This window comes from Lonchura striata, chromosome Z, assembly GCF_046129695.1.
Source record: "Lonchura striata isolate bLonStr1 chromosome Z, bLonStr1.mat, whole genome shotgun sequence".
NCBI lineage: Eukaryota > Metazoa > Chordata > Aves > Passeriformes > Estrildidae > Lonchura > Lonchura striata.
The window spans coordinates 61,039,750-61,060,850 of NC_134642.1; the positions used below are offsets into that span (position 1 = coordinate 61,039,750).

At 39.5% G+C, this 21,101-nt stretch overlaps 1 protein-coding gene across 2 annotated transcripts in view; it reads left to right on the forward strand.

Annotated features, from left to right (window-relative positions):
• Positions 1-21,101, forward strand: part of LPAR1 (lysophosphatidic acid receptor 1) — a 67,678-nt gene that overhangs the window by 16,174 nt on the left and 30,403 nt on the right. For both annotated transcript variants that reach the window (XM_077790314.1, XM_021525009.2), the window contains 2 exons: positions 6,692-6,862; positions 19,452-20,199. In XM_077790314.1, coding sequence (XP_077646440.1) covers positions 6,803-6,862; positions 19,452-20,199 — 808 coding nt within the window. In that variant the 5' untranslated portion in view covers positions 6,692-6,802. The remainder of the gene's footprint in view (positions 1-6,691; positions 6,863-19,451; positions 20,200-21,101) is intronic.

Genomic DNA, 21,101 nt, shown 5'->3' on the forward strand with positions numbered 1-21,101 from the left:
TAAATAAAAGCTGAGTGTTCTGGCCAGCTGATGTTGCTTCAGTAGAGCAATCTGCAAGCTGATAGACAGCTAAGCATGCTCCTGTCCTGCTTTTAATTCTGTTCATGGCTAAAGAGGTGGTTGCACTTAATATTATAGCTGAATGTATGCTTTGGTTGACAAATTGCAATCAAATCAGGCATCATACCAACTCAAAAGTAGATGTATAACTTATGTGGAACCATAGCAGAAATAAATCTCTGACTATTTGTTATATCACTGAATCACTAACAAGACAATTGTTTAGGACATTATCATTCCAAAGTGATAGCAGTGGTGTAGGCATTGCCTGTTTTGACATGTTCAGTGATTGGGTTTGATGTGTAACTGGAAGTGTTTTTTGTCCTGTTTTTCTGGTTGCTGAAGTCTTAAGTGCTCAGATTGCTGAAAACAAAAAAAAAAAATCCTACAAAAACACACACTTGTACACACAAAAACCCACAGAAAAACAAGAAAAATAAACAAACAAATAAAAAACCCCTCCACAAAGCACAATTTTAAAAATTATTTTTTAATGACAATGAAATATTTAAAACATTAAATTATTCTTGTTGCAGGTCTCTTTCCCTCTCCTTCCCTCCCTTTCATGCCTCAACGATATTTTGTTTAGCCAGTTTCTCTGTTGTGTATTTATTGTTTCAGGTTGGAAAACGATAATTTTTAATAATTGTGCTGGCTATGTATGTGCTCAAACAGTGCAATACTTCAACAACAGGAGTTTTGTGAGCAGAAGTGACCTGGATAGACATTGATGCTGTTGGATTAATGTTCTCAGACAGGGAAAGAAAATTCTGATCTCTTAAACAATATCTGAAAGGAATTTACATTTAATGTAAAAGTGAATTAATTACTGACAACCACAAAGAAATTACTAGGTAGGTCCCTAGGGGGATTCCTCCACAGAGACAGGGATTTGATGGAAAAATGTTTATAAATATAAATTGATTGCCAGTTGTGGTTTGGGTAAATATATTCACTATGTTTTGGGGATGAGGTATTATTTATATAAGCATCTTTTATTCTGTGTAATTACTGCCTGTCTTCAGTGCATATGTAAGAGCTTTTGCCCCTATACAGCATGCTAGTCCAACAGCAGCATTGTTTCCTGTGAGTATATCAGATTCTTCTGCAGAAACTTATTTGTTAATAAGCTCAATTTTGTTGTACATTCAGTCTGTCTTTTAAGTCTTAAACTTAAAAATCTTGCCAATTTCTTAGGGCTGATAGTAACTTTTGTTAATTTTGTAACTTTTTGTAACTAATACCAAAAGTATCCCACTTTTGATACTGGGAAATGGCAGAGTCAGGTATGTTTTACTATGGGTTTTGGTTTTGTTTTGCTTTTATTTCAGTATTTGCAAGGTAGAGATTTCCTATTGTGTCTGAACCTTTTCATATATTAGCAAATTCCATTCTATTTTTCTAGAAAGTGAAGTTAGACTAAAGAAATGTCTGTCTCTACTGGCAGGGACTGTTTCCAGGGGAGTTTATGGTGCAGCAAGCACAGGAAACATGGTGAGCTTGTCCCTTGTTTTTGGCACTCCCCTTCTAGACTTCCACGACCCCTCAGCAATACTTCACAAATCCATTTTCACAGTGAATTTATTCATTCTTATGAAGAGCTTCCAAATGGCAAGAAGCTATAACTCTGTTGTTTTTTCAAGCAGTCTGGCCAGTGATTAGAAATAGCAGACAGGAAGGCTTTAGGGGTGGACATATCTGTAGAACTGGTCTTCACTGGGATGATGGAGGTGTTGAATGTGCTGTAAGAAGAGGTGTAACTTGTGCATTTGGTTGGTAGTTGTACCAGTTTGATAGTGAACCACTGAGAGATTCCAAGCCAGAACTGCAATTTAATAGGAAAATTGAAATAAAGGCAGAAAACACGGCTTAAATTGACAGAGTCAGAATACAACCTGACACTGGTGGTAGCAGTCCAGTTGAATGGTGGATTGTGGTTCTGTTGAAGTGGTGATCCTGAGTAGAGTCTTGTCCCTCTCCAGTGGTGGTTGTGGAGCTCTTGAACTCTGGGAATCCAGTGGTAGATGCTCTGGTATTCCACACCCCAGATTATGTCCAGGTAGGAATGCTTGGCTCCTTCCCCTGGGCAGAGCATCTCAGAAAGGGATGATGGGATGATGTAATTTTATGACTCATGCAGTGAGTTCAATGGCCCATTAGCAGAAGATATCCCTCAGAGAGAGCTATCAGGGGTGAGTCATGGAAGAGATAAAGAGCACTGCTCCACCTGGTTTTAACAGCTTGATTACACAGCAAGATCATATAAGAAATCCAAATCACCTGAAGTAATCATGGACTGGTACAAAAGCAAAAATTTCAGATCATCATCAAAAGTGGAGGAGGAGGTGGTAATGGTGATGTGCTGAGGAGACCATACCATATTATCAGCTATGTTCTCTCTTTACTGACAGTTTGTGCCATATCTTAAGGCTATGTCAAAAATTAAAAGCTGCTCTATGGAGTTGTGTGTGGCAAGTTGCAAACCTGTTGATGGAAAAGTTGGATCATGTCAGGTTGCAGAGCTTAAAGCCATCCAGCTGGCTTTGGATATCGCTGAATGAGAGAAGTGGCTGAGGCTCTATCTCTGCACTGACTCATGGATGGTGGCAAATGCTCTGTGGGGATGGCTGGAACGATGGAAAAAAGACAGTTGGCAGCAGAGAGGGAAACACATCTGGGCTTCTGAATTGTGTCAAGACATCTCTGCTTGGATGGAGGAGTTGCTATAAAAGTGTATGCTGTAGATGCACATGCACCCAAGAGTCAGGCTTGTGAAGAACATTGCAACAGCAGATGGGCGGCTCTAACCATGGCAGTGCCTCCCAAGTTATCCATGACTGTGGGCTGTGTGCTGCCATCAAACAGGCCAAGAGAGTGAAGCCCCTATGGTATGGTGGGCGGTGGTCCAAGTACAGCTATGGGGAGGCCTGGCAGATTGACTACATCACACTGCCCCAGACACGCCAAGGCAAGCGCTACGTGCTCACCATGGTGGAAGACACCACGGGATGACTGGAGGCCTACTCTGTGCCTCATGCTACAGCCTGTAACATCATCCTGGGCCTTGAAAAGCAGGTCCTACAGAGACATGGTAACCCCCAGAGAACTGAGTCTGACAACAGGACTCATTTCAAAAATAGACACCTGGCTCAGAGAGCATGCAATTGAGTGGGTTTGTCATAATCCCTATCATGCACCGGTCTCTGTGAAAATTGAGCAGTGCAATGGACTGTTAAAAGCCACATTGAAAGCAATGGATAGTGGGACCTTCAAACATAGGGATCTACATTTAGTGTAGGCCTCCTGGTTACTTAACACTAGAGGCTCTTCTATTAGAGGTTCTACTCTTTGAGCTGGCCCTGCCCAGTTCAAACCTCCATGTACTGTGGAAGGGGATAAAGTCACTGTAGTGAATATGAGAAATGTGTAAGGGAAGATAATTTGAATTGGTGCTGCCTCAAGAAAAGGCAAACCCATCCATGGGATTGTTTTTGTTCAGGACCCTGAGTGCACTTGATGGATAATACAGAGCGATGGGGAAACATGGTGAAGGAAAAACATGGTGAAGGGAAAACCTGAAAAGGATTTGCTTTTTGGATAAGAAGAGTCTGATTTATTTGTTGCTGAATGATGCTGCCACTATATGTCATAACTTAACTACCAAGGACAATGAGTTTGGATGCTCCAGAAACACCAGTTTTGAGCTCCTCAGAGCCCACAGTCATGGACTAAATGAACACAGGAGAACATCTTGGAGGGATGGCTACTGACTATGGAAATGATATCTGTGTTTGTGTGTACCTGTATATGTACGTGTGTAAAGTTGGAAGGTGAGGTGTAGGATTGGGGCATGATGCAGATGGCATAGAATAGGGGTGCATGGTGCTTGTTTGTTGGCCAGGACAGAGTTAATTTTCACACAGTAGCAGGGAGGCGTCAGAGCCTGGAGCCCTGTCTAGGTGGCTGCTCTATACCAGGCACATCATCATAGGGGGCTGGAAGTTAGGGAATCTTGCTTCCAAGAAAGAGGCAAGGCTTGAAGTCAGGAGGAAAAATATGGGCACAGAGGGTCTATGCGTGTTTCATTCTCTCAGGGGCAGGGTCAGTCTTTGAGCACTTTTGCATATAAATCACATTCTTTATGTATACTTACATTACAGCAACTTATTGTTGCTGTTACTCTCTTTGTATTCTTATGTCATTGCTTTTTTGTTTCCAGTAAATTGGTCTTATCTCAACTTGAGACAGCCGAAAAACACCTGTTGTGCTACCTATCACTTCAACAAGTAGTAAAATGAAATGCTAGGCAGGACAAGTCATTGCTGTTGTTCTTCCCTGGGTGGTATTCATCTTTCTTTGTGATTGATAAGGCTGCCCTGGTAGGGTGATGCTTTTATTTGTGAGCTGAATGAATGAATGAATGAATGGCAAGCAGGATTTTTTAGTGAAGGCTGCCAGAGGCGAGTGATGGAAATTAATACTTTCAGATGGCAAAAATTCAGATGTGACATCTGGAAGTGTAATGTTTGTGTGAGATCTTTTTCTTACTTTCTCACCTTTTTTACATGGTGTTCAAATGTTTTGTTTTCTCTGATGAGTTTACAGGACCCGTCTATCTGGGATTAATTAGTACTTTACACTATATGCTGAACAGACTTCAGACTTTTTTTCTTAGTGTTTTTTTTTCCTTTTTTTCTCTATGATGCTCTGTAGTAAAAATGCTTGTTTTCTCTCAGTTTTGTTTGACGGGTAGGATTCAAAGCATACCTTTGGTTTTGGTTCAGACAGTATTCTCTAAAGTCAGCCTCAGTTGCAATTTTTTCCTCACCTTCATAATCCAAAAGTGACAGCATTTCAGGATTAAGAGAAAAGATTTTAAAATAAACTAACAATGACTGTTGTAAAGTAGATGCAGTGAAACTGCTGCTTTTAGCATATCATGAGAAGACATGTCTTCTGAGATCATATTTAAGTTAAAGTTGCAATAGCTCACAAGACATTGATGAGATATGTTTTTTGAGGATTTCAGGCTGGTAGAGCTTTACTGAAAATCACTGTCAAGTTTCAGAATCTTCCCTAAGTCAGAATTCCAAGCTGATGCTCTCTGTTTCCCTCATCTGTCCAGAGATAAATGAATGAATTTCAGAAAATTAGTTCATCTCTCATTTTTTAAAGAAAACAGGAAGCCTGAAATTGTGTTTGTTCTTTTACTTTGTGAAGACAATCTTGGAGATATGCTGCAGCTTCATTTTCTGCTCTCCCCATGAGTATAGGAGAAGAAATTTGGAGCAGGGAGTGGAAAGAATGAAGGGTTACTAGCAAGAACTGAGTAGGAAAGAATAGGGGTCACTGGAAAGCTATATAAAGATGGAAAAAGTGATCCTAAAGCTTGGAAGATGAGACAGCTACATGTGACGCAAGGCATGTGGGGATGTGTTGAAATGTGAAGCAGGCATTTCAAGATTATGCTTTTTAAGAAGGAGGAATAATTTCCACGGTGGCATGCAAAGGCTGAGTTTAAATTAACAAGACCAAAAACAAAGACATAACTGAATCATAAAAGCATGTGGAGCATAACTTCCCTACAGCACTTATCTGTTCTTTCTTGGCTTGTTAAGTGTTGCCGTTGAAAAAATAAACTTATGGCCAGGAAAGTTACTGGCATTGTCTGTGTAACTATAGCATTCCTCAGTTTGAAAAATACCACAGAACTTTGGAGTAATTTTTGGTACGTTTATTGGATGCTGATTACACTTTGCATGAGTAGATTTCTGCCATGAGTTGCAGAATAGGAAGTGAAGATGAAGACAGCAATCTGTGTATCTCCAAAATCCTTTCTGTGGTGACTAATTTGTGGGTTGTGTTGTATATGTCTGGTCTCACTAAGGGAAAAAGCCAGTAGTTGTCTTAGTCTAGAATTTTTAAATGAAATTATTGTCTTGGACATTTACAGGGGTTTCCCCCTCCACCTCTTGTTAGTTTCTTTTCTTTGCATGCAAGAGTAGGAAAAGAAAAGAACATATATATAGAAGCTCGACTGACCTTGATAAATATGATAACTATGGAGATAACTTCATTCTGTTGAATCAGCTGAGCAAATTTTACAGTTTGGTATATTCATGTACTGCAAATCTGTGACTAACTGGAATAAAAGGCTGTCATATTTATAAGGCATAGTATGTAAGCTGGTTTTTTTTAACAAAGAAGAAAAGTTCATGTGATCACTGAAATGAGGAAATAAATGTATCCTGGATTCCAGCAAGTAATTCTATTGGTATTCTTTTGTGGGGATTTTATTTTTCCTTTTGTTGCAGGGGAAAAAGGTCAACACAGTTCTAATATTCTGTAGGTAACCATATTTCCTTGCAAAAGAAAAGCAGTCTATGTGTTAGCCTTCTTGCTGATTTCAGTTTGTGTGAGTTTAGTTTGTGTAGTCAAGTGAATTTTTTTCCTGTTCTGGATCAAATTCCAGTATACCTTTTGAGACTTCTGCAAATCTATTGTAGGTGGTCATGTCAGCAAGTGGGGCTTTACAAAGTCGGTCTGGTTTTGCAGCAGCCCAGGATCTTGGGTGTTGACTGCCTACCCAGTTTTCTTGTTATTCTCAACAGGTTTTTTTCTTTCCTGTTAGGAGTAAATATCAGTATGACTAGAGTCTGAGGAAGGGCTCCTGTGTTCCTACCAAGAGCTTACTGGTACAGAGGAACAGTGCAAGGAAGCAGCTGGGGCATTTTGAGCTACCATGGATATCCCCACTGATTTGCTGCCATCATCCATGATGTCCCAACCTGAGGTGATTGAGGTGAGTACACCACAATGAAACTCTAGCAGGTGAACTGATTAAACCTTTTTTATTTCCTCATTGAATCCTAGCTTTTTCTCCTCTCTCATTTTGAGTCATCAGGGGATTTTTCTGGAAATACTGTATTAAGGACAGTCATCACTTACCAAGAGTATTGTTATACTTTGACACATGACATTGCTCTGTTATAGTACTATTTGTAGCAGAAAATGCATGGCAAAATGTGATCTTTATTGACTCCATGTAGGTGATCACTGTACTACAGCTTGATTTTTACTGTGTTTAATAAATACAAAATAGAGGCTGTAATGTGGATAAGTTGGAATAATAGCAAATGAAATTTCAGGTTTATGTTCTTAACAGAAAAGTTTTACGTGAAAAGCAATAATAAAATTAATAACACATTTATTATTACTAACACACTAATCTTACTTTCATGAAACCACAGTGTGTTTCAGACTCATGTATAAAAGTGATTTCTTACCTTCATGTGCTAAACACCAAGTGCTCTAATATTCTGACAAAGTAAAAACTACAAGCAGAAAAGAAGATGCTCATAACAGTCAAGATTTCATTTCATAAAAGCATTTTCAAAGTCCTTTTGACTTCACAGAGACCCAAGTGCCTGTTACAACTTAAAACATTTAAGGATGTGTCTTTTACTGAAAAAGACACCACAATAAGTAAGGTACATATTAGAAAATTGTACATTGAACATTTATTTTGATTATTTTTTGTTAGTCTTGTTTGCTCTAGATTCTTTGGCTCAGGAGACTATAGCTCTCAGCAATATGCACTGAGAAGCACCATATTTCAAAGATCCCTAGACTCTGAATTTAGGAAAAAACATGTCCATTACTGGGTGATGTGATTATGAGCTATATCCAAAATCTGCTTTTGAGAAACTTCCTAGTGCTACTCTTCCTCACATGTATTTTTGTTGCTTTTTGAGTCTCTGTTAAGGTTCCAGAGGATTTTGTCTCTTTATGGCACAGTAGAATACCTCATAGGAGGTGAATGCTTCATACCTGTGTCCCAGGCTGCATAGTTACTGCCAGACTCCTCTCCCTTGCTGGGGAAAGGTTCCTGCAGGCCATCACCACACATCTGCACTCCTGTCTTTGTGGGTTACCTCTTCACAGCCTTCTTTATGTATATATAGTGGGTTGACCTTGGCTGAGCACCAGCTGCCCATCAAGCTGTTCTATCAATCCCCTTCCCAGTGGAACAGGGAAGAGAAAATATGGAAAACAAGTTGAAGGTTGAGGTAAGGCAGTTTACTAAAGCAAAAAAAAAGGTGAAAGTTTGTGTCTGTGTATATAAGCAAAGGGAAAAATAAATCAATCTCTACTTCCCATTGGTGAGTGATGCTCAGCCACTTCCTGGGAAGCAGGGCTTCAGCATGTGGAGTGGCTACTCTGGAAGACAAATAGTGTAAAATAACTAATGCCTCCCATTCCTCCTCCTGCCCTCCCTCCACTTTTGTATCTGAGCTGACATCATATACCATGGGATAAGGCTTTGGTCAGTTTGGGTCAGCTGGCCTGGTTGTGTCCCCTCCCAGGATCTTGCCCACCCCCAGCCCCCTTGAATGTTGGAGACACAGTGCTGATGCTCAGCAATAGTCAAAGCTGAGCAGCAGCTGGTGTGTTATCAGCACCTTTCGAATTATCAATGCAAAGTGCAGCAGCACGTGGGGGCTGTTAAGGGGAAATGTGCTCCTGCTCAGCCAGACTCAATATAATCTCCACCCCTTATTCCATACCATTTATGTCACACTCAGATCCCACATAATTAATGTATCTTCTAACTATTCCTTTTTATTTATTTCTCATGACTGGAACCCCTTCTTACCCACACATACAACTTAAACTACATCCTTAAACCATCTCTCTACCAAACATACATTTTCATTAACTACTGTCCCCTACTGTTTCACAGAAAAATATTATTATTATTCTGTTTCATGGGCTTCCTTCATCCCTCCAGATCTCCAGTCCATCAGGATGAGTGGTCAGGGGAAGTGATATACTTGATCACTGGGCACCAACACCAGCCTGGACTGGGTTGTCATCACATTCTCCTTGCTCCTCACAAAATTAATTCTTCATCAGTTCATGTCACTCCTGCTACTTTACTTCCTGCAACATACAGTTTACACAACAGAATATTCTTCCTACAGGATTATATCTTCTTGAGGCACATACCATGCCTTTCCATCCTTCCACATAATCCACCAAATCATTACCCACCAAGTACACCTAGGTCCTTGGGCAAAAACAATCTGAACAATGGATTTGTCTTAGTTTAGGAGAAACCCATACTGACTTCCCCAGCTACTTCCCTTAGGTATTTCAGGGAACATATCTCCTTCCACAGTGTGAAGAGATTTTATTTGAGTAGGACAAAGGCAGTCAGCAGATACCAGCCAAATGGCTTCTGTTAAATTTGCATCCCAGTGATTCCATGCCCCATTACCTAATGTTCTTAACATGGTCTTCAGCAGTCTATTATACCTCTGAATCTTCCCAGAGGCTCATGAGTGATAAGGGACGTGATATATCCATGCAATGCTATATTTCTTTGCCCAAGACTTCCTGATGTTATTTTGAAAATGAATTCCATTGCCTGATTCAATTCCTTCTGGTGTACCTTGTCACTACAAAATGTGTCTCTTAAGGCCTGAGATGGTGTTCCAAGGAGTGGCAATGGTTTACAGAGCATGCTTCCAGCCAGACAGCTATTGCCTCTACCATGGTGAGTATGTAGGTCTTGCTGTGGTGTGTTTGTGGCAGTGGTCCAACATAGTCAATTTGCCAGCCCTCACCATATTGGGAACCCTGCCACCAGCCTCTATTCCAAGGAGATTTCACTCATGTAGTTTGCTTGATGACAGCATGTTTCATATTTGTGTGTATCTAAGGATTGTTGTTCACGACAAATGACTTCTCAAAAGGAGAATAAGAGCAGCTATAATGTGAGAATGAGCAAAAGAAAAGCTATCTGTTGTAAAGGACTTGATGATCAGCATAGTCACCTTTCTGTTGTATTGAATACACATATCCTGGGCCTACAGAGAGATTTTGCTGCCTGGACTTAGATCACTAGGCCAAAGACTAGAAATGAATAGGTGATTCTAGTCATTAATTAGTAATATAGAGGTCTCCCTCCACACTCAAATTTTAGAAACTCTGCTTCAATGAGATTTGACTTGGGAGCCAAAAATAAATTACAACAAGAAGCAGTAGAAAGACTGGTACCTCAGTGTAGGGGATTATAGTAGAAAAAATGCCATTCTCTCATGCTCATGTTATAAAAGTAGGCTCAGAATCGGTATCTGTACAAGACTTAAATGATTAATTACATGAATTCCCACATCTCAGTAAATCATTGTGGATATGATAGTTGATAAAAGTCATATAAAAGTCTCCTCCCAAGCTCCACTGGGAGCCATCTATATGTTTCTGAGAGTAAGGAAGACCTTTTTAACAGGCAAGGACATAGTGAGATATGTATGTAAAGAGACAATTACAAGATTAAATATTGAAGTAAAACACTTTTCATACTTGGACTGTATGGGCAACTTTTGCTTTTCATGTCTGGAATGAATTTTTGGATACAGTTTAGAAAACAACATCAACTAAATTTTCTCCCCCTGTCCCAGAGGACATTATTTTGCTTTTTGAAATTGAGGAGGTGCCACAATGTGCTGCAGAAGAAATTTAGAGACTAGTATTTTAAGGAAGGATTTTTTTTTAAACTTGGAAATAACCTTGCATGCCTTTTGCATGAGCTAGACGGCATCTTACTTGCAAAAGAGCTTTCGATTTTACTTTTAATTTTCTTTTTTTTTTTTTTTAATACATATTTTTAAACTTTCCTTTGGCATTGCCAGCATAGTTGGCTTCTTTCACATTTGGTCAATTTAGACTCAGAAGTAAATACTACCTATCTTGCATACCTATATATGTATATGCATGCATGTTTACACATTGCAGTAATAAATACTCCTCTGCTTGCCATCAGTCCTTTAACTTCACCAGGCAAACAAGCTTATTTCCCCTGGGAGAGAATCTCAGAGACTTCAGCAGGACCTTTTTTTTTAAGCCAGAGCACCTTCTGATAGGTTTTTGCCTTGGACTTCAATCTTACAGCTGCTCATTGTGGCACCACAATAAGAGAAGTTCCTGTTCATTTAGTGGATTAACAGGATCCTCTAAATGGATGTTCCCAAGATTTGTTCTCTGAGTCAGGTAATAAAAGGCTCACATTTTGAAAAAGTTTTGGAAACTCACTTCTGGGTACCAGATATGAAATTACTAATACTGTCTTAATATTCTTGCATCAACATAGGACCTGCTTCTGGTGCTGCTCTACAACCCTCTATCAAAGCAATGCATTTCTGTAGTCATGTTTCTTCATACCCTCCCACCGCACTAATTTGTTCAAATCTTCCTTCTTTTCTACCCCCAGTATCTTGTTAACCAGACACAAGAAGTGGTGAGTAAGAGCAGAGGCACCCTGGTCATGTGTAAAGGTAAAAGATAAGTAAAGTTTCAAGGTAGTTTACCTGTCCATAGCTGTGATTTGAGACAGAAAATAGTTAGGGGACAGCATTCACAAAATAACAAAGAAGTCAATGAAGCAAAAAAATTCCCAAATATGCTTTTAGCTTTTTGCAACAGCATTTCATTGTAAGGCAGAAAAGATCTCAAATTAATCACAATAAATCACAATCTAGTGACTTCTGATTAGCTAAGCTGTACTGTTCATAAAGAGAGCGAAATAAAATGTAACAGAAATTTATGATTTTTAATTTGGAGATATTTTGTATACATGTTATGACTTCATACCTCAAATATGCATAAGTAAACTGATCTCATAGAAACCTGACTAATCTGACAACATTAAATAATTCTGTAAGAAGCATTTAGCATCCCAGAGGGCTTTGCTGTTTGCAAAAAGAAACATCACAAGTGGTGACCCATACTGATGAAAGCATTCTCTGAAGTGATTAGTATTTTCTCTCTTTGTGAATGGCATGAGATGAATTCTGCAGTAAAAGCTTTGAATAAGTCATGATTTGAGCTCCAGTTACTTAATGAACCAGGGACTTCCGACAGTGCCTCACAAATGCTTAAAACAAGAAAACAAAGAAATTCATCATTCTCTCTGCTTTTGCCAGCAGTGGATCCTACCAGCCAAATACTGGGAGCAAATGAGTATGTTTAAATAGCTGCCTTGCAGTTGTTTCAAAGAGAAATCCAGAGCAGTTTTCATTAGAATGGCCTTTCATGGCCAGAGCCAAAAACCATTTCTTGCACTCTGTGTCATTGAATACATCTCTATTTTCTACTCATTTTGTTGGAACTGGAGTGGACGAGATTTAAATTATCATTGCCACAGAATGGTTATCCTTATCATGATATGCTTGAGAACAGGCTGCTGTGAGCTGGCACAGCTGCTGTCACCCCTTTCCCCAGAGAAGTACAACAGAATTTGCATTTTGGATTTGGTGCCCAAGTTTCTGCAGTCAACAAGTGTGTAGATCCCCCTTGAACTGAGTAAACAAATCAGCCTTGTTACCAAAACAGGCCTCTTGTGGTGGTAAATACAGCAAACAGGAGAACTAAAGGAAATGGTGAGGCTGGAAAAAACAATTTGTGATTAGAAGTATATCCACCCAGTTACAGCCATCATAGGGGAAATGAAAATACCAGCACACTTTTTAAAAAAATATATTTTTCTGGGTAAGATTACTGGAGGTGCAAAATGCATCTCTGTTTTGTTTAAAGTAGACCAATAGTGCCTTAAAGGTAACTGCTCAGTAAAGTGTGAATGAGTTAGTTCTAGAGACCCCATTGCTTCTAAAGCTCTGAGAAGCAGATTTTTCTATATTCTGTTTATATATTTCACAAATACCTCAATATATCAAAGCAAAAGAAACCCAAATTTTCTAACGTATATTTCATGAAAGAAATGTGGTTGCTGTACTTTATTGTAAACATAGAGTATTCTTCTTATTTCCATCTGTAAATCTCTATTTCCAGTCTCAAAATGAAATTTGCTATGCATTTTGCTTGTAGGCTAAACTTTCCCAAGTGCTCACTTTGCTGGTTTGCTTGGTGAGGAGTGATGGGGAGTGTGCCCTGGAGCTGGAAGCAGTCCCAGTGTAGCCCAACAATGGTTTTTCAGCATAAAATTGCTATCTTTGAGCTGCTGTAGCCAATACTTAACTCCTAGCTTGGTTGACTAACAGGGCTTAAAGGATGCACGTTGTAAATCATTTAATGATTTATGCATGGAAACTCATTTGGGATGTTACAGGTGTAGATTTTTTTCCCCTCTGGCTGCTTCCCCTCTGGCTTTTGAAGTGCACAGATAGGAATTCTGTGTCCTTTACCTCTCTCCAGAAAACCCCTCCCAAGGTGGTTAATGTTCAGTAATGGTCTATCCTGCACTGCCCTCATCCTCACAGCAGCATTCAAGAACTCACAGCGGTTTGCAACTGGGCAACTGGGGATGAACTGGGCAAGAAAGTGGAGCAGCCCAATCAGCATCATGGCAAAGACATTTTCTGAAGACTTAAGAGGTGGAATATTTCAGTCACTAAATGACATGATGGAATATAATTGTCTTCCTGTGTCTTCCACAAAGCCACAAAATGTTGAGCCTGTGCTCATGTTTGGCTAGTGTTTGTAAAGCTCAGCTTGTCATGAAAGCTACCCCAAAGGAAAGGAAGTTTTAAGAGTTTTGCAAAAGGCCTTTCTGTACTTTGGAACACTTGGGCTTATGTACCAAATTTGGGCTCAGTATGGTCTACCTGCTCCACAGCCAATTACTTTATTTATGCAATATTTCCACATTACACTGTTGGGAAGACAGATGAGGGGTGGCAGAGAAAAAACGAATTCTTAATAATCAACATATAAGCACCATTCTAGGACTGTGAGAGAGGGTGTGATGATGTACAACTATGCTCTGATTGAAACAGTCTTCATTTCCTCCTCTACTGGAAAACTTCCCTATGAACATTTATGTAGTACTTGTGAGGGACACAGCACATCTGAAAATGCTGGGTCTGTGGAAAAGGAGCAACAATACAACAGGGTGTGAAATGTTGGCTAAGTTGTGGATAGATGAGGTCACTCTATCTTTTTGTCTTCAATTCTTCTTTTAAATAATTCTAGCTTTTAATTTCTTAAATCTCCTTTTACTTGCAGAATTTTGGAAGGTCAACAGCCTCACTGATTTTATAGCCAATCTGTGAAGGTCATAATCGTAGTTAATAAATGAGATCTGTGTCACTTGTGAATTATACCCTCCAAGAGTAAAACTGCCTCTTTTCTCACTGTTCCTGGTGGCTGGGTCTCTTTAATACACTGAGTGCCTAGAATGTTGAGCTGCATTTTCAGGTACAAACTATAGTACCATTTCTAGTAGTTGGGACATTGGTCAGCTCTGAGACTCTGTAGTAATACACTCTGCTACAAAATCATCCTAAAAATTATTGGATGCACTAGCTCTTGCCACATGATCCTTAAGTAACTTTATGCTTTAGGATGTTTTAATAGCATTAAAGGGATCCCCTTGCAGACAGATTAATTTCCTCCTGTCTTGTCAGCTTTGTGAAGGCCAAAATTAATCTAGTGAAATGAAGTAACCTGCTGTGACAGAACCACTCCATCTTATTATACAGCTTTATCTTTAAATCTGTTGAATAGTTACTTTGAGAGATGCAATTCTGAAAAGGAGGAGCCATTCTATGCTGGTGGTAGGGTTTCCTACTTCCATTGTGCAGACAAAAAGTATGTCTGTGCATGAGGCTATAATGAATCAGGACCCTTGTCTTGTGACTTCATGATTTTTTTTTTTACTTCTGCTTTTATCTTTGAAGGAAACACATATTTTCGGCTTTATTTTAAAGCTTTTCTTTCATGTTCTGCAGTTTGAAAAGTAGTCTATGTTTTTCATTAGGTCATGGAAAACTGTTTTTGCTAATTGGATTTTTTTTCCTCATCTGTTACAACTTTATTTTCGTAAACCCCATGTTTAGTACTTGTGGGTTGATTAAGTATTTACATATTGATTCAATTATGCCTATACTTACTTGCTTATCCTTATTTTAAAGATATTCTTAATTTATATCCTTCTTTGGGAATTTTGAACTTGAAGTCTTTCAGCTTGACTCCTTCTGGTATGTTGGTAAACTTAAGATATTTACATAAGGTAAAAGCAGTGGCACTGATTTCCATTTACTGCTGCTCTAAATGTAAAAATATAAAACAGTTATTATGGTTTCATAGTCTTAGTTTACCACGCCAATATTAGAACAATTAATTGCTTTTCATCGCCTCTGTGTTCTGGGTAAGAAAACAGTGTCATATGGAAGTTAATTCAGCAAAAGACAAAAAAGAGAGGAGCAGAGTGTGTTTGGAGAGTTTAGGGTCAAGATATTTTTAAGAGATTTCCTGGATATGGATTTTTTTTTTTTTTTTTTTTTTTGTTAGCTTATAAGTTTGAAAAGTGCTGTAACAGTCAGCCTTAGTATTCAAAGAATGTTCCTCTCAGCTTCTCTCAACAAGAAATAGGTACACCCATGGGTACTGGGAGTGGGGAGACAGTGACCTGCCTTTTTTTTGTTTTCTGGATCAAGGAACTCACCAAAGCCTGAGACTGCAGAGGTGTTTGTAAACTGATCACCTTTCCCTCAGGCAGCTCGTGCTAATTAATGCTTTGTTTAGGCAGGATCAGGCAATGGTATTTGAAAACTTTTTGATGTTTGTTTTCCACCCCAAGCATGGCTCCATACACAGTCCTTACCAGGTGAGCAGCTCTCACCAGGTGAGCTGTCACTCACCACAGATCTGGCAGGATCCAGAGATCCCCTCTCGCCTTCTGCTCCAGGCAGACTGTGTTCTTCACTGCTGTCTCTGCTCCAGGAGGGACAGACAGTAATGGGCTGCTCTCCCAAGGACATCCAATGGTCAAGCTGCTGTGGATCCAAATCCTCATCCTGTTCTTTAGGGTGTGTTGCACAGGTGGTGCAGAAGCAAGATTAATCAGGCACAAAACGTGGGAAAGCTTACATGAGCTCTTCTTCCCTGTGTTCCCACTGGCATCCTTGTGCTGTGATCCCATACAACAAGAGGAGAGGAGACAACCAGGCAAATAGTGCCTGAAAAGGCCAGTGCCAAGGTGATTAATTGAATGATTAGTTGCTGAAGAAGAGTGAGTTTTATTTATTAAGCCCTGGTGCCAAATTTCCTGGTCTGTGTGCACTGTGCTGTAGTTATAACTATGTCTCATGATATTAAGAAATTGAGTTCTATGTACTTGTGATTTTCTTCTTTGATTTGAGACAAATGTGTCTTCGGTCATCTTTATACTGTGAGAGAAGACTTTGCTTTCAGCGTACTTTTAGTGCATTTTCCTTTATCTGTCCTGTTTTATGACTCAATGTTTACTTCTTCCACATAGATGCATCCTAGAGGTTTAGTTAACATGGGCAATTTGCAGCTCAGTTTGTTTTAAACTTCTGTTGAGATATACTGAATGGATGAGGTAAATCTCTGGGCACCACACATCTGGCTTACACAGGCAGTGAAACACTCTGAGTGAAACTTCAGGAAATTAAAATATAAACTTCCCTGCCCCTTTTCCTGCAGAGGCAGGAGAGGGGATGGGGTCTGCCTGCTTGCATATGCCTTTGTGGTATGTTAACACTTTGAGTACTGAGAGATAAAGTGCATTTCTCTCCTGCTTGGTTTCCTGCTTGGTCTTTCTCAGTCAGCATCACAGCTAAATGTGATGCCTTAGGATTTTTATGTTTGTCACCTGGGAGGTCAGAACCTTCCTTTAAGATATACCATGGCATCCAAGAAAGCTGATCATCTGGAAGTTCCCTGCTGGAACTTTTGCCAGCAAATTCTCTCATCTTCTTCTCTTCTTTCCCTTGGTGGGGGCGGGGAGGGAGGGGGCTTGCAGGGCATGAAAAGATTACTTTTGCAGAAGGTCCCAGGTTTTAGATTAGAAAGCCTTAAAAATAAAACTTCTCCAAAATCCCTTACATGAACACAACATTTTGTCTGTCTTCAAAATGAGAGAAGCAGCAAGTGAGCTTCATGCTAACTTCTCTGAGATTGCTCAAGTGCTGTCAGACTTTTAAATTGAACAAGTCTGGCTCTGTAGCATTTTACATACTGTTATGTGTGTACATACATTCCATCTTGGCTTGGCATTTCATGATTAAGTCATTTTTTTTCATATTTTGTTTCAGATTTCAAACAAAAAGGTAGGAGAGAATATTGCACAATCATGGAATAATTCACATTTTAAGCCCATGTGCAAAACAAAAATACCAAGAAAAAAAAGAAAGAAAAAGAAAGTAAAAGCATAATACTGGCCACATTTTAAATTTCTGAATAAAAAATATATGTTTTTTCCAGGGGTAAAAGGCCTCATTCCATAGGAGCAACAGCAGAGTGGCAATCATTACATGTGGGCAGCAGACATCTGAAAGAAAAAAAAAGTGACAAATACACAGGCAAAGAGAATTTATTAAATATCACAAATATCCGCTAGGTCCTGCCTCCAGATATTCCTACAGAGACTAAAGATCCTGTGCATTACATAATTAATGCAGATGTTGGCAAACTTTCATAAGGGCCACTAATTCATTCATGTGACTTCCTCTCTCCCTCACAAGGTCTTTAACCAAAGAATTAAAGCCAGATGTCTTGTACCTAGGTCTCCTTTTGCTAAACGTTCCTTATAAATATTTTTTATATGCAACAAATCCTACATGAGAACTTCCAAAATTTCTTAAATAATTAAGGCTAAAAGGCTTCAAACCCAAGGGCTGATATATCCTAGAGAAGCAATAAAAATATTATACTCACTGTGCTGAGAAACACTATTTCACTTTTTATTATCCTGGGACTGCAAATGTTTCTGGTCAATGTTTAGGCTGGAGGTAAAATCTTTCTTAAAATGCCTTTTTCTTTAACGTAATTTTAAACATCATGTAGTCCATTTGGGATATAGGTGGAAAGTTTTGTATATTGCTTTATTGGAATTGGCTTAATTGCATTGACAAATGTAGAAATGAAAAGAAACAGCAACAGCTTTGGGTAATTCTAAGGAGATCTTTATCAGACACTATTTTCACTTGAGTCAAGTTACAAATTTTGTTTCCCAATTCTGTACGTTTTTGTTTTCAACAAGAGGGTTAGTTTAGCCGTAGCACTTCCTGCAGAGTAACTGGAGCTGTCCAAAACCTGTGGTTAACTTTGTATGTTTTAAGGGGAAGAAATTACCATCTTTAAGTGTTGTTGAACTGTTCCTTCATTGGGCTTCTTACCTGCATTGCTAGAACTGGTCCTGTTTTTGTAAAAATTCAAATTTAGTTAATAAGAGTTCCAAAGCAATAAAAGCAGAGAGACAAAGGCAGATCTTATCAAAAGAGACTTCGCTGACATGTGTTTCTTGGTTTGATTTTTTAAATTATTATTTTTACATCTTTGTTGTTTACCCATGCTAAACAAGGAACCAGGATGTTATGCAGAGGAGTTTCTTTTCTTAAGGTTTGCCTTTGGGAATTGCACCTTGAGTAACCGAATGGAACTGGAAAAGGAAACTCATTAGGCATTTTCTTATAAGCCAACAGTTTTATCCAGAATTTCCACATTCCAGTGGAATATGGGCTGGTTTGTTGCCCCCCTAACTGTTCTCTGTGGAGTACTCTGCAAAAAAAATTAATCATGTGTTCTCTGATGTAGCCACAACAATAGTTAATGCAGGAAATAAGTTGGATGCTTTTAACAATAGTTAAGCCAAACATTTCTTTTCTTATTTCTTGGCTCACTCCTATTTCAAATTGGAATAAGTCAGTTTGGTGAGTTATAGTTAAAAGCATTGTGTATTTTAAACCATTTCTAGAAATGTGGATGGTGCTCATAGAAATGCTATGTCATGCTTCCTTTATTGCACATAAAAGCACTTTTTATGGACATACGTTATCCCTCAAAATATACTGGCAATTTTTAATTAGGGTGTTCTTCCCACATTTTAAGGCAGGACAAGAAGGAATACCCATGGTGGAAAATGGAATGAGTTAAAACCTGCTTGGAAATGTAATGCACATTTCCTCCTCTTTGAAGGACTATTCTTTCACTACAGTCAAACAACAGTTCTGTGCACTGATAACATAAATAAGGTGTCTAGCAGAGTTAATTTTTCTTAATTCTGAGTTGCATGCCTTTAACAGAATCTCTCAGCAGATCTGCTTGGCCAGAAGCTTGTTTTCTATGCAACTTACAGCTACATCAGAAATCATACTGTCTCTCAGAGCAGATTGAACCATTTCTGGTTGTTTCTAATCTGGTTGTTGTTACTAGATTCCTCAGAGCAATTGTTTGTGAGTTGTGGAATGCCATTTGGTCTGAAACAATAAATTTGTTCTGAAGCATGTTCCTTTCCTGTCCCCCTCCCCACTCTGTGTGCATGTCTTAGCCATGAAGGCAATCATATGTTTTCAGTTCTGATGTCATTCTGGGTTTTTTTTCTCTCTCTTTCTCTCTTCTTTCAGTCCACAGCCATGAGTGAACCACAGTGCTACTACAATGAAACCATTGCCTTCTTTTATAACCGAAGTGGAAAATATCTAGCCACTGAATGGAACACAGTCAGCAAGCTTGTAATGGGACTGGGGATTACCGTCTGCATCTTCATAATGCTGGCCAACCTCTTGGTTATGGTGGCTATTTATGTCAATCGCCGATTCCACTTTCCTATTTATTACTTAATGGCCAACTTAGCTGCTGCGGACTTTTTTGCAGGGCTGGCCTACTTTTACTTAATGTTCAATACAGGACCCAACACTAGAAGACTGACTGTAAGCACCTGGCTTCTCCGTCAGGGTCTCATTGATACCAGTCTGACAGCCTCTGTAGCCAATTTGTTGGCCATCGCTATTGAGCGGCACATTACGGTTTTCCGAATGCAGCTGCACACTCGGATGAGCAACCGCCGAGTGGTCGTTGTCATTGTTGTTATCTGGACTATGGCCATCGTCATGGGTGCCATACCGAGTGTCGGATGGAACTGTATTTGTGATATCACCCACTGCTCCAACATGGCACCTCTCTATAGTGACTCCTACCTGGTCTTCTGGGCTATTTTCAACCTGGTCACTTTTGTGGTCATGGTGGTCCTATATGCTCACATCTTTGGGTACGTTCGCCAAAGGACTATGAGAATGTCCAGACACAGTTCTGGACCCCGCAGGAATCGGGACACCATGATGAGCCTCCTGAAGACTGTGGTCATTGTGCTCGGTAAGTGCTTACTTTTCCCACCTTGTTACCCTGCGCTGTTTCTTATAAGGTGACTTCAGTAATGCATAGCCAGCTCCTGGGGGTCATCAGAATTTGGAAGACACTGGAAGAGGTGCAGACAATAAGAACACTCAGAGTTCACTACTGTGACCACTCGGACTATCAAGCTTTTTTATGGAAGTTGATGTGACTTGGTCACTCAGCCCTGTAACATGAAATCCAGATGTAATGTGGTGGTTTTTTGCAGCAACACATACTTAAAATCTTTTCTAGTAACCTATTATATAATGTTTGTCCTTTTGCCTTTGAAGATGCCAAATGACTTAAAATAGTACAGGGAAGGTTCGGTATTCCACTGAAGTATCTGTTGTCTCCTTTTTGCCACCCAAAAGGTGTTGTGTGTATTCATGTGAAATTCCAGTATGTGGAGAACAGTCAGGAACTACAAGCTATTGACAAAAAGATTGTGTGTTAAGCAGGACTGCATGTACCCAGTTCTATAGTGTTTGGTACATTTGCTAATACAGGAATGTAGCATATGAGATACTGCTGTGCTTCAGCACACTGCTCAGGAGGTGCGTAGGCTTCAGAGCTCAGCATGAGGGCAATACAATAACACATTTTGGATTCAGGGGGTTATTGTAATTTTGTGAAGAGCTTACTTGGGTTTTGTTTAGGGCTTCCAGTTTCCTTATGCAGAAGCACAGCCTAAAGGCTGAGTACTGCTCCCTGTTGATCTTCTTTGCTGTTTGTTATGTTCTTTGTCCCTGCAGATGATAGTGAGCTGAAGGCAGCGAGGATAGTGTAGGTTGTCTCCTTGTCCCAATATGTGTTCTCACGTATTAGGTCTTCCAGTACAGTACATGGATCTCCAGTTATCCCAGTACCCTGTTGCATCAGAT